General features: G+C 42.9%; 1 protein-coding gene across 1 annotated transcript in view; it reads left to right on the top strand.

Moving 5' to 3' along the window:
- Positions 1-214: 214 nt before the first annotated feature.
- Positions 215-11,912, top strand: part of CYP19A1 (cytochrome P450 family 19 subfamily A member 1) — a 32,303-nt gene continuing 20,605 nt past the window's right edge. Inside the window, exons 1-2 of the mRNA XM_068964566.1 lie at positions 215-359; positions 3,533-3,683. Of these exons, the coding sequence (XP_068820667.1) occupies positions 215-359; positions 3,533-3,683 (296 nt within the window). The remainder of the gene's footprint in view (positions 360-3,532; positions 3,684-11,912) is intronic.

Genomic DNA, 11,912 nt, shown 5'->3' with positions numbered 1-11,912 from the left:
TCTCTCTTGGGCTTGCTTGTTTTGACTCGTAACTATAAATTTGTCTTGTCTAAGTGTCCAATCATATTATAAAACAAAGCGCCAATCTCTACGGTACAGCATCCTCTGAAGCAACAGGAGTCCTAAACGTACATTTTGGGGATTTTCTAATTTTTCCACTCTTCTGATCTTCACAGGACTTTAAATTACTTCCCCTGAGATCAAGTAACACAAAATGCTTTTGGAAGTGCTGAACCCAAGGCATTACAATGTCACCAGCATGGTGTCCGAAGTTGTGCCTATTGCCAGCATTGCAATCCTGCTGCTCACTGGATTTCTTCTCTTGGTTTGGAATTATGAGGACACATCCTCAATACCAGGTAAGGCAGTCATCTATTTCAGCATCTAAGGAGATTGTTTCCTTGGGCTTTTGATACACGAGGGTAAAGGCAATTCTACAAAATGACAAAGAGTAAACCTGGGGAGCTGGCTGAAGTCCACAGCATGTAAGCAAATGAGGACTCAGGTGAAAAAATGTTTAGCCAATTATCTGCACATGTTTAATGAAAACATTAAAACAATACCTCAGATAATCTCTTCCAGGCTACACTTTGCTTTGGTAAAATCGACTTGGCACAAGTATCCTTTAAAATAAGTTTAAGATGGGGACAGCAAAGTAAAATTCCAGGAACTTATTTTTCTTTTGATTCAAACGTTCCGACTTTGCTCTGAAGGTGAAAATGTTTCTGGAATGCCTTCTGTTCCCCTTTCTGTCTCACTCCCACTTTGCCTCAGCCATGTCCCCTGCCCTCTCCCTTCTCAAACTTATTCCTTCTCTTTATCCTATTCTTTATTTTCTTTTATTCTTGGATAAGGTGGTGATGTTGATGCCAACATAAGAGCTGGATGGGTCCTGGATAGTGGAAGAAAAATGGGGGACCACTATCATTGTCTTGAAAACCTAAAAACATCTTCAACAAGCTGTGTGGACCAATCAAAAGTAGAGTATAATATAGTTATCCAGATAATTCCAGTAGAAACACCATCACTCTACACTGCTCAGAATTCTCAGAAATATCAGACTACTTTTTAATTTTCAGGGAAAATTCCTCATAGCAAGCATCTGTCTCCAGTCCCATAAGATACTTGATAAGGCTTTATTTCAAGAGCATACTCATTACATACCTTCAAGTGTGCGCCTCTTTGCACAGTGATGGAGAGTGGCAGTGTAGGGCTGCTGCAAAATGCCCTGGGCCTGGTTTCTTTATCATTTTTGAGAGAACGGCCTGTCTCTCTTGTTTGATTCAGCCTGGTATTTTAGGTTACTTTAAATGCCCAATGTAATGGAATGCTTAGTTGGTTTTCTTCTCTACTCCCTGATAGGAGTCTGAAGGAAGACTGTGCCACGGTCTTTAGCTCATTGAACCCCTTTCTCCATCACTGCTCCTTTCTCACTGGACTGTCTTCCCCCAGTGGGCACCCAAGTCAGGGTCCATGAATGGTAGAGGTGAGGGAGGGGCTATTTTTAACAAGTCGCCCCAGAGGTTTGCATTGCAGGTGATGGTAGAACTCCCTTGGAGCTTTGGGGAGGTGGGGGGAGGCAAGCACAGAATAAGCATCCCTGAAGCTCTGGACCAGGAGCCCAAAAGTGGCAGCACCTCTGGGCTGGGGACATGAGGCTGTCACACACTGACAGTCTATGACACTACCACGTAGTGCTGCCGTTCTCAGCCCTGCCTGACGTGGATCCTCATGTGGACTTCTCATTTTCCCAGGTGGTCTTCCTGAGCAGTCAGGGTTGAGAGCCACAGAATGGAGCCCAACCCTTTCATTTGATAGAAAGGGAAAGTGAGCACCAGAGAGGGCCTCTGCCTGGTCCAGGTGGTATGAGTAAGTGCGGAGCCAATCTCTTCTGTTCATAGGTGAGGGGTTAAAGCCCCAGAAGAGAAAAGGCTTGCCAGCATCACAGCTGGAAGGAAACTGCGAATAGGGAGAGCAGGGGAACCACCAGGAAGTCCTAAATCCCAGGTGGATGTTCATTTTGCTACTAGGGAGCTTCTATTGAATAGTTCCATGCTTTCCCTGGGGAAAGGTGAGGTCTGTTTAGAACGCTCTAGTTCTAGAACCCTCTAGGCCAGATCTCTCCAATCACCAGCTCTCTGGACTCTGAGTTTTATGCATATGGGGAATCTCAGGGTCAGTGAAGCCAAAGAGTTGAGAAGGTACAGTGAGCCAAATTCCTCAGCTTAACAATTTTCAAAGCAGTTTCACACCCACTTTCTCTTGTGAACCTCTGGGCACTCTGGTGAGGTAAGTGTGTTGATCCCTACTTTGCAGATGAAGAAACTGAGACATAAAGAGGCCAGCGGTCCACAACTAGTAGATGCTGAAGCTGGGACTCAAATCTAAGCTTCCTAAACCCACATTTACTAAGAGGCCCTGTGTTATCAGGTCATGGGGACAGGGGGTCCAGGAGTGTGCAGAGGTGACACACACAGGCAGAGGACACAGTGCCAGGGAGGGCCGTGAGGGTTGGCGAGGAAAGAATCAGTCCTACTTGGTGATTTGCAAGCTTCAATTTGGGGAAACTGCGCCAGTTCGCTGATCTCTGACAAGACTACGGTTACCTGGCGCCTGGCAGCTCTCCCTCCCCCAAGGTTACAGGGTGATGTCTAACCTTGCACATGGGCCCTCTTCCCCGGACCCTCTCTCTGCCCTGTGCACCACATTCTTTATAGGAGCACTGGGAAAAAGGCATGGTGATACAGTCTCCTTTTGCCCATTAAAAATCTGTTCTACATAAAATGCACAAATAAACATGCGACCACAGATCAGAACAAGAAGGAGGATGCTAGCAGGATCCCAGAAACTCCTCTTGTGCCTTTCCAGTTATACCCTCTGTCACCCCAGAAGGAAATAGCCTTCTATTCTATAATGATCACTCCCCTGCTTTCTGATAGATTTTGCACCTAATTTCATATTCTACACAATATCCTTCTCTAAACAATTATCTGCTCTTGCATGTTTTGGCAATAGGAATCCTATATTGCTTACTCTTCTGTCTCAGTTCTTGCCTTACATTTTTGCCTGTGGGTTTCATTCTGGTTGTGGCATGCAGCTGCAGTTCATATAGTATGCAGTTACATGAAGATCTCAGTGTTTAGTCACCTATTCTACTGTTAATGGACTTTTGGGGTCTCTTCATTTTGGGGCTATTGTGAACCAGTCTGCTATGAACATTCATGTGCACAGGTTTATTTTGTCTAATGAGGTTTAGCTTAAGATTCTCTTCTTAAACCAGTCCATTCAGACTGAAATGATTGAGACCGAAAGGAATTGGTGTGGTGTGGACTACTGTTTTACTTGTAGAGCTGTGAAGAGCCTCATGTTAACTTGTGTTGTTGTTTTAATTATTTTGTATGTATGACTCACCTGTATACATTAGAAATGTAAAAGGACATTTGGATTTATAGAAACGAGAACAGTAATATCTTAAGCAATTGCTCTTTTGAGTGGTACTGAAATACTGATTGTGATCTGATGACTTTCCTAGGTCCCAGCTACTTTCTGGGAATTGGGCCCCTCATTTCCCACTGCAGGTTCCTCTGGATGGGGATCGGCAGTGCCTGCAATTACTACAACAAGATGTATGGAGAATTCATGAGAGTCTGGATATGTGGAGAGGAAACCCTTATTATTAGCAAGTAAGTCTCAATAATTGGAGAAATACCTTAAAAATCAAGGTTGGGATATTTCCTATTAAACAGCAAACTTATTTTGATATTTTGCCATCTTTGTTTCCAATGTTTTTACTACTTAAAAAAGGTGAGTGATTTCCAGGTAAAAATCTAACACTTGAGACAAACAGAATAATTGGGTTTTGCTTGAAACTTGAGCTGTATATAATGAATTCTGGAAAGACTGGAAATTATTCAAAATATCTCTGAGCAGGGAATGTGGAAACAGAATACAGATGATTTGGTTTTGACAAAACACTTGAAGGAAAGGTGTTATCTTTTATACTTCCCTAAAATTTTGGTCTTAACTGTAGAAGTAAGCATGAAAACAAATGAACAAACAATAATAATAAAAAACAAATACCTGAGGAGAGCGGAATTCTGATTGCATCAGCTTGCTGATGTGTTTCTAATGCCAACAGAAGGGTAGACAGCAGACGAAGAAAGCATTCTTCTCTTTACCGAATGCTGCTATCCTAAGGTGACTGTCTGTCAGTGCCCCAGTAAAAGCAATGGTATTCTCCTGCTCCGTTACATTTTCCAGGTAACTTTGGTAGATTGAGTTCACTCCAGTGTTAACAAAATATGGATCAACTAAAGAACTAGCTTTGTGAAATATTAGTTTTCTTACTGACTGATCATAGAAAATGAAGAGTTTAAAATAAAGCACATAGATGTTCAGCTACTTTGCTACAATTTCAGCAAAGCTAACTGCCAGAATGTCTCATTAATGAGATTTTATATTTATAATCCCTGACAAAGATTTACTCAGAAACTAAGACTGACCAGGGTGTTTACTTATGTATTAGAATTGTTTCTTCAGATACATAGACTATTGCCCAGAAATAAGTGAAGCATTTCTGGAAACTACATTGGCTTTTTTCATGCCATGATATTATATATAATTTCTGAAAATACCATGGTAAACATAAAGCCTGAATACTCTGAACCAAATACTTGAAAGAAGGGAGGAGGGAAGAAAAAGATGTTATCCTTTCAAATATTTCTACCTATCCAAGAATGTTATTTTGAACCAAACTAATTCCTCAATTGTTGCCTGGGTGTTTTCCCATTTCATTCAGTTTGGTATTGTAAGAGTCTTAACAGTAACTAAGACAGACCATGTTTATATAACTAAACATGTTTATACAGCTTCAGTGGAAATGCAATTTTGGGTGGAAATGTCATTTCACTGGGTTAAAATCAAACACCCCAGTACAGTGGTTCTCAGACTGTGGTCCCCTGACCAGCAGTAGCCACATCTGGCTTTCCATCCTTGGTCCCTCCCTGACACTCTAAATAAGAAAATGTGGGGTCGGGGCCCAGGGATCTTCGACCATGAGCCCTCCAGGTCATTCTGAGGCACACTCCAGTTTGAGACTCACTGCTCTAATAGTGAGAATATAAGTGCCCTTGGGTTTTACTCCTCTTGGTGTATTGAGCTCTGCTCAGCCAAACTTAAGTGAATTTGACATGTTCTCATTTTCAGAATCAGTACTTCACTCATTTTTGCAGCCAATTTTGAGTCTCAAAATTGTCCTGGAACAGATGACGATTGAACTGGGGGACTGGAACACTGCCTCCTGCTCTTTGATCTCCCAGGGCAGCAAGCTGCCTTCCAGCCCTCCTCAAGTCAGCACCTGCCTGTCCCTCAGATACAGATGAAGGGACCCACAGGATAGTTATCCAGAAGCATGACACCTGCAGCTCGGGATCTAGAGCAGTGCTTCTTGCCCTGGCTTCACATCAAAGTCACCCAGGGGGCTGTTCAACATCCCAATGCCGAGGTCACATCCCAACTTTTATAATCTCTTGATGGGGGGACCCAGGCATTGATGGTATTTAGAGCCCTCCAGGGCTCTAAATTCCAATATGCTGCAGAGCTGGAGGGAGGAGAGGAGGTAAGAAGCTTCCAGGACAGAGGGCTTTTCCCTTCAGTATGGGGAGATACTGAAGCAGGTTGGAGTGGATTTGTCTAATTTTTCCCCCAAAGTCTAGGTCAGGTGGTGGAGGTGCAAGACTAGACCTGGAGGGAAGAATGAAGCACCTGAGAAATGATCAGATGACCAGGACAGACATAGCTTGTAGACAGTAGATACTCAGATCCCCAGATAAATGCCCAGGAACCTCACAGGCAATTCCTGAAATAGGATCCTCATCACAGCACGTGGCATCTGACCAGTCTGCACCTTACAGGAAAGTGACCTTACCATCCCCAAAACTGTCAGGTGCTTACTTCACACTGAGGACACAGACAACAGCCATCTGCCTGCGCCCAGCTCCATCCCTGCTCTCCCAGTTCTTGCCCTGTCCTGTCCTCACAGGCTTTTCTCTGGTTGGAGTCTCTGTGTTCTCTATAATTGCCTCTGAGCTGCTCGATTTTGTTGTTAAGGGCTGAGCTCCCCACAGGAATAGGATGTGTTTGTCCCCATCTCCTTCCCTCGCTGCTCTTCAGATCCTCCCAGAACTTCCTGTACCTCTTGAAGAGAGCCCACTGGACCCCAGAGAGCTTTTTCTTTGAATAATATGCCAGGCCTTTTCTCTTCTGAAAGTTTGATATCTGTCATCATTACAACTGTGCCAAGATTATGGCCCAACTTTTCAATTCAGCTTAGTTCTGAAGTGGTGAGGGCTGCAGAACTTTGGGTGGGGAGATGTCAGGCACCAGGGCTGCTGGGCTTCTGCCTGAGCAGCGTGGGGCGGCAGGGGGAGGGCATCTGATCATCTGTAGGTAAAGTGTGCACAATTCCCCAGGCAGGGGTGCTGTAAATAATGAGGGGCCACAGACACTTCATGCCATAAGTATATATTGGTGTTTGCAAGAATATCATAAAGAAGAATGTGGGTAGCATCAATAAGGGAATAGCACTTAATACACTAACTGGGGTCAAACTGGCCCATCTGCTACCAGTTTAAATACTATCTATCGTTATAGTGTTTATATCTGTTTTACTAGTGCATAAATTTATCCCCATGTTGTGGGATTTTTATAGTAAAACTCAGATAGTTCCAGGCAAACCAGGATGGTAGCCCACACTATTACCAGGTAGATATGTGCTGTATAGAAGACGAGGTGGGTGGAACATCTTTCGGATGGGGAAAAATCAGGATTCCATTTCAGATATGTTGACTTGACTTGCCTAGTACCACTGAATGGGATATTAAGAAGGAGATTCTGACCATTCAGACCTTCCACTGTACTCACAAACCAGCAAAGGAGCTGAGGAGGAGAGCCAAACAGGAAAGGGAAAACCAGGAGAGTGTGGTGGTCTGACAGCAATGCACGTCAGGGAGGATGGAACTGTCAAGTATCCAGATAGTGCCACAAGGCTAGACAGAGATGTGAGCACTGCATTTAGCACCAGGGAGGTTAAGGGTGGCCTTGACAAGAGGAGTTTCAGTGGCATTCTGGGGGCAAAATGTGACCACTCTGGAAAATAGGGAGAGAAAAATTGGAGGTGGCAGGTATAAACTCTTCAAGGAGTTTGCCCTAAAGGAGGCAGAGAAATAGAATAAGGCTGAAAGGGGTATTTGGTCCAAGTCTTTTTATTTGCTAAGATACAAGATACCATGACATGTGTGCTTTGATGGTAATGATGAGTCACAGAGGAAAAGCATCGACGCAGCAGAAAGGAGGAGTGTGCCAGGTGAGACGACAAAGAGGTTCAGGTGGCAGGTGGAACTGGCCTTGAATAGGGACCTGGAAGTTCATCCCCAGTAACAGAAGTGAAGGTTGAACGTACGGGCACTGATCCTGATGGTTGGACTTGCAGAGGTTTTAGTCGCTTCTGTTTTCTCATTAAAATAGGAAATCAAGTCTCTCTCTCTGTGTTAGTTGTGTCCAACTCTTTGCGACCCCATAGACTATAGCCTGCTAGGCTCCTCTGTCCATGGGATTCTTCAGGCAAGAATACTGGAATGTGCAGCCATTCCCTTCTCCAGGGGATCTTCCTGACCAATCAAGTCTGTAGCTGAGATTAAAGGTGAGGAAGTAGAACAGTGGAGAAGAGAGGAGGCAGGATATAACAGTCTTAGAGGAGACAAGAGCATTATTGGACTCAGAAAATGTACTAGAATGGGCAACTGCACTATGGGCCCATTTGAATTTAACTGCGACTTCCCCCTGTGTGTATGTGTGTGTGTCTTTGTGCATGTATGGTTTTACCCTGGCCCCATTCAGCTGCCAGATGCAAGCAGAGTAATCTAAGAGTTGGCTTTAGCAGGGCTGAGATTTTACCAGGGATCCAGGACAAAGTAAGCAGAGGTTCAAGGAGGTGAGGATGCATGACAGGGAGAGACTTTAACGACAAAGAAGAAATATTTTTCCACCTTTCTAGTAAGAAAAGTTCAAATGAACAAAAAAGTTAGGAGAACAGTCTCCCTACTTTTTGCCCCCTGACCTTGACCTTCTGAAGAGACCATGTCAGTTGTCTTACAGGATGCCCCACATTCCATATTTCTTTCATTGTCTCATTATGGTGTCATTGAACATACTCTTCTATTCCTGGTATTGCTTATAAACTGAACACTAGGTTTATAAGCTCAATTCAATTCAGATTAACTGTTTTGTAAGAATATTTTCCTGTTTAGTCTTAGATACTTCATATTACATCATAATCAAGAGCCCAGGGAAGGTAGTCCCATATTATGAATACTAAATCTGATCAGCTTAGGGTGGTTGCAGTCAGGTCTCTGTTATATTCATTTTCTCTTGCAGTGACCTCAGTATTACAGCTGCATAAGAATATTAGAGGGCAAAGGACAGAAAAAATGTGATAGGATTGATGGAGTGTGAGTGACAGGCACAGAACAGGTCTACAGGAAGCAAGTGTTTTTGAATGTTTGGTACCAGTTGTTCCATTGATTATCTCCCCATATTTCTAGTACTCATCAGTCTTGAACCTCACCATGGGTCTGTGAGTTCTTTAAACTCAGTAGAGTTGTTTTTTTTTGTTGTTGTTGTTTTACCACCTAAACTTCTTTTTTACCACCTAAACTGACTTCCTGGCTACTTTTCATTCTGAAGAGACAAAAGATTTGCCTTCTTTGGAGATAGCTTTTGACTTCAGTCATGTTTTGAGAAGAATAGTAACTCCAGGGACCAGGCATCTTAAACTACCCAGTATCCTTTCTGAGCCTGGGGACTCTGGTCTCTTCTCAGTGGTGAGAGACCCTCACTCTCTCAGTCAATCAATGTAACATCCCCCTTACCTAGTGTTATAGCTGGTACAATTATGGGAAGGAGGTCTCCTCTGTCCTCCTAAATGTCAGGAGAGCTCTGGGCTGATGTCCTGAGCGCCTCACCAACCTTCCCTTCTTCGCTCTCCTGATTTACTCTGGTTAGATAAAACCAGCCTACTTCTGAAAAGTGATCTTATTTTAAACTGCTTGTCTTTAGCCACACTTTCCTTGCTGTGTGTATCACCTCTGTCTTGCCTGTGTGTGCATGCTAAGTTGCTCAGTCGTGTCTGACTCTTTGCGACCCTTATAGACTGTAGCCCGCCATGTTCCTCGGTCCATGGGATTCTCCAGGCAAGGATACTGGAGTGGGTTGCCATGCCCTCCCTGAGGGGATCTTCCCAACCCAGGGATCACTTGTACCTCCTGCATTGACAGGTGGGTTATTTACCACTAACACTACCTGGGAAGCATTCTTTGCCAAGTTAGAGCCTCTGTCTCAGCATAAGTAAGATATTGGTGTCCCTTAAAGAACATATTGCCTTTAAATGTTAGCTCTTTATTAACCAGCATTTAGTTGGATTAATTTGGGATTTCTTATTCTCTTTTTTTAAACTGATGAGGTAGTTTCTCAAAACATGGAAAGACCAATATCTTTTATGAAATATGCCAAAGCTCTAGGAGTCAGAGTAGAAAAATACTGTTCTGCCTGTTTCCTAATTAAAATGTGAATACTAGTTTGTGAATAATAAGGAAACAAATTACTTGCTTTAATTATAGAATGAGGAGGGGGAAGGTGAGAAAGCTAGAGGCCTAAAATCTTTTAATTAATAAGAGTTTCAGTCCTTTCTATAGCATATTTCCACACAGGACAAAGTTTGGCTAGTTGGTCAAACTAATTCCCTGAAACACAAATAGAAGCATCTGGATATTTGTTTTTTTGCTTTTATAGTTGCTAGGAAGAGAAACTTACCCAAAACTGAGGATAATTTGGTTAATATTATCTGGGATTAAATCAAGAATATATGTGACTTAGAGAGTATTTTGGTTTGAAAATAAGATTTTGTTCCTAAAATGTATATCAAGTAAATTCATTCATATGATAATTCTGTTTTCATTTCATAGTACTGCCATTATTTCAGGGGTTTTCTTTTAAAGTTTAAATGAGAACTTGAAATCCATCACAGATGTGCGGGTTTGGCTAGTACTTAGCCCACCACCTAATCTACTCAGCTGGAGCTGAGCTCCTTTAGCCTGGGGTCTTCTACAGCAATGTGTTCTCACAGGCATTCACTGAACAACCTCATTAGAGCTAAATCATCCTTTTAGGAGCCAACTGCAACTTGGAGAGAGAGGAGCTAATGAGATGACCACCCTAGCCCACTGGAAGAATAAATGCATAGGGTATAGTAGCCACTCCCAATCTTTGAGTGTTGTCTGTTCAGAAAACAGCCACAGTAGGAGAATTTGCAGTTGAGAAACAGAATTTTAGTATAGAAGGAAGGAAGAGCCCAAGTAGTAGTGAGTACATGAAAATCTCTACAATATCAAGCACACCAAAATAAGGGAGAAAATAACATCTAAAGTAAAGCTAACATCAGAAATACGTTATGCATCCAGAATTTGCACAATTGAGCACTGTGTGATTCTTTCCAACCTCTATCCCCTGCACACCAGGAAAAGTCCAGATTCTCCCTCTTTTGCAATGTCAAAAAGATGTTTATAAATATATCCTAGGGATTTCCCTGGCAGTCCAGTGGTTAAGACTTCACCTTCCAATGCCTGTGGTGTGGGTTCCATCCTTGACGGGGGAGCTAAGATTCCACAGGCCTTGCAGCCAAAAGAATCACAACATAAAACAGATACAGTATTGTAACAAATTCAATAAGGACTTTAAAAATGGTCCACATCAAAAAAAATTTTTTTGTTTAAAAATATATTTACTTTCCTGTTATAATGTGCATATTTTCCTTTATTCCTTTGCTCAAATGTTTGATCCCTTTCTGATGTCATGATCTGTGTCTCTTCTGAACTCCACTCTGGCCTTGGACACATGAAATAGTGGGAAAGCTTTGGAAGGTCTATTTTAACTTCCCTAGCGCTAAGAGTTGGACACGACTGAGCGACTTCCCTTTCACTTTTCACTTTCATGCACTGGAGAAGGAAATGGCAACCCACTCCAGTATTCTTGCTTGGAGAATCCCAGGGACAGGGGAGCCTGGCGGGCTTCCATTTATGGGGTCGCACAGAGTTGGACACGACTGAAGCGACTTAGTAGCAGCAGCAGCAGAGTTGAGCAGGTTGGCTCTTGAGCCCCAAATTTAAGGGTTATATCATTTTAGCTCTGCCTATGGCAGCTCCTCACCGAAGCACACAAAGTGGGCATCTTTTATATGCATCCTGGCTCCTGTCTTGTAAATACTGCTGAGACTAATATCGGTTCACCCTGCACTGACTTTCTTCATGTCTCCAGCAGCTGCACTGCAAAAAACCTCTACTTCTCTGCTCACCACTCTGTCCCTCTTTTTAATTCCCAAACTCTGCTTCTTTTTTCTGATTATCTCTGTGATAAAATGGCTGTCAATTTGAAGATACTCAAGTGGAAATTTTTTGAAGTTTCAGAAACATATAGGGAGGAAAGTCACTCTGCTATGCTTATGTGTTACTAAGATGGATTTACACTTGGCCACGTGATCCACATATAAATACTGAATACTGTGACATAAACTCTGTAATCTGAAGAGCCTGTTGTCCTGCCCTACAGAGGGGTCTGGGTAACAAGCTTGGAACAGCTGTGCTAACACAGGGAGGTGGAAGGTGATACATGAGACCTAAGGTTGGTCCAGCAGTTTGTGTAAGCTTTGTATAGGGTGAGATTTATGCTGAGGTTTTTTTTTTTTTCTCCTCTGATGGGCAAGGCTGAGTGAGGTGGTAATCCTGTCTGCTGATCACTGGGTTTGTATTTTTGCTTTGTTTGTTGTTTAGATGAGGTGTCCTGCACAAGGTGCTACTGGTGGT

Source organism: Capricornis sumatraensis, chromosome 2 (assembly GCF_032405125.1).
Source record: "Capricornis sumatraensis isolate serow.1 chromosome 2, serow.2, whole genome shotgun sequence".
Lineage (NCBI taxonomy): Eukaryota > Metazoa > Chordata > Mammalia > Artiodactyla > Bovidae > Capricornis > Capricornis sumatraensis.
Note: the sequence above shows the minus strand (reverse complement) of the source record. Positions and strands in the feature narration are given on the sequence as shown.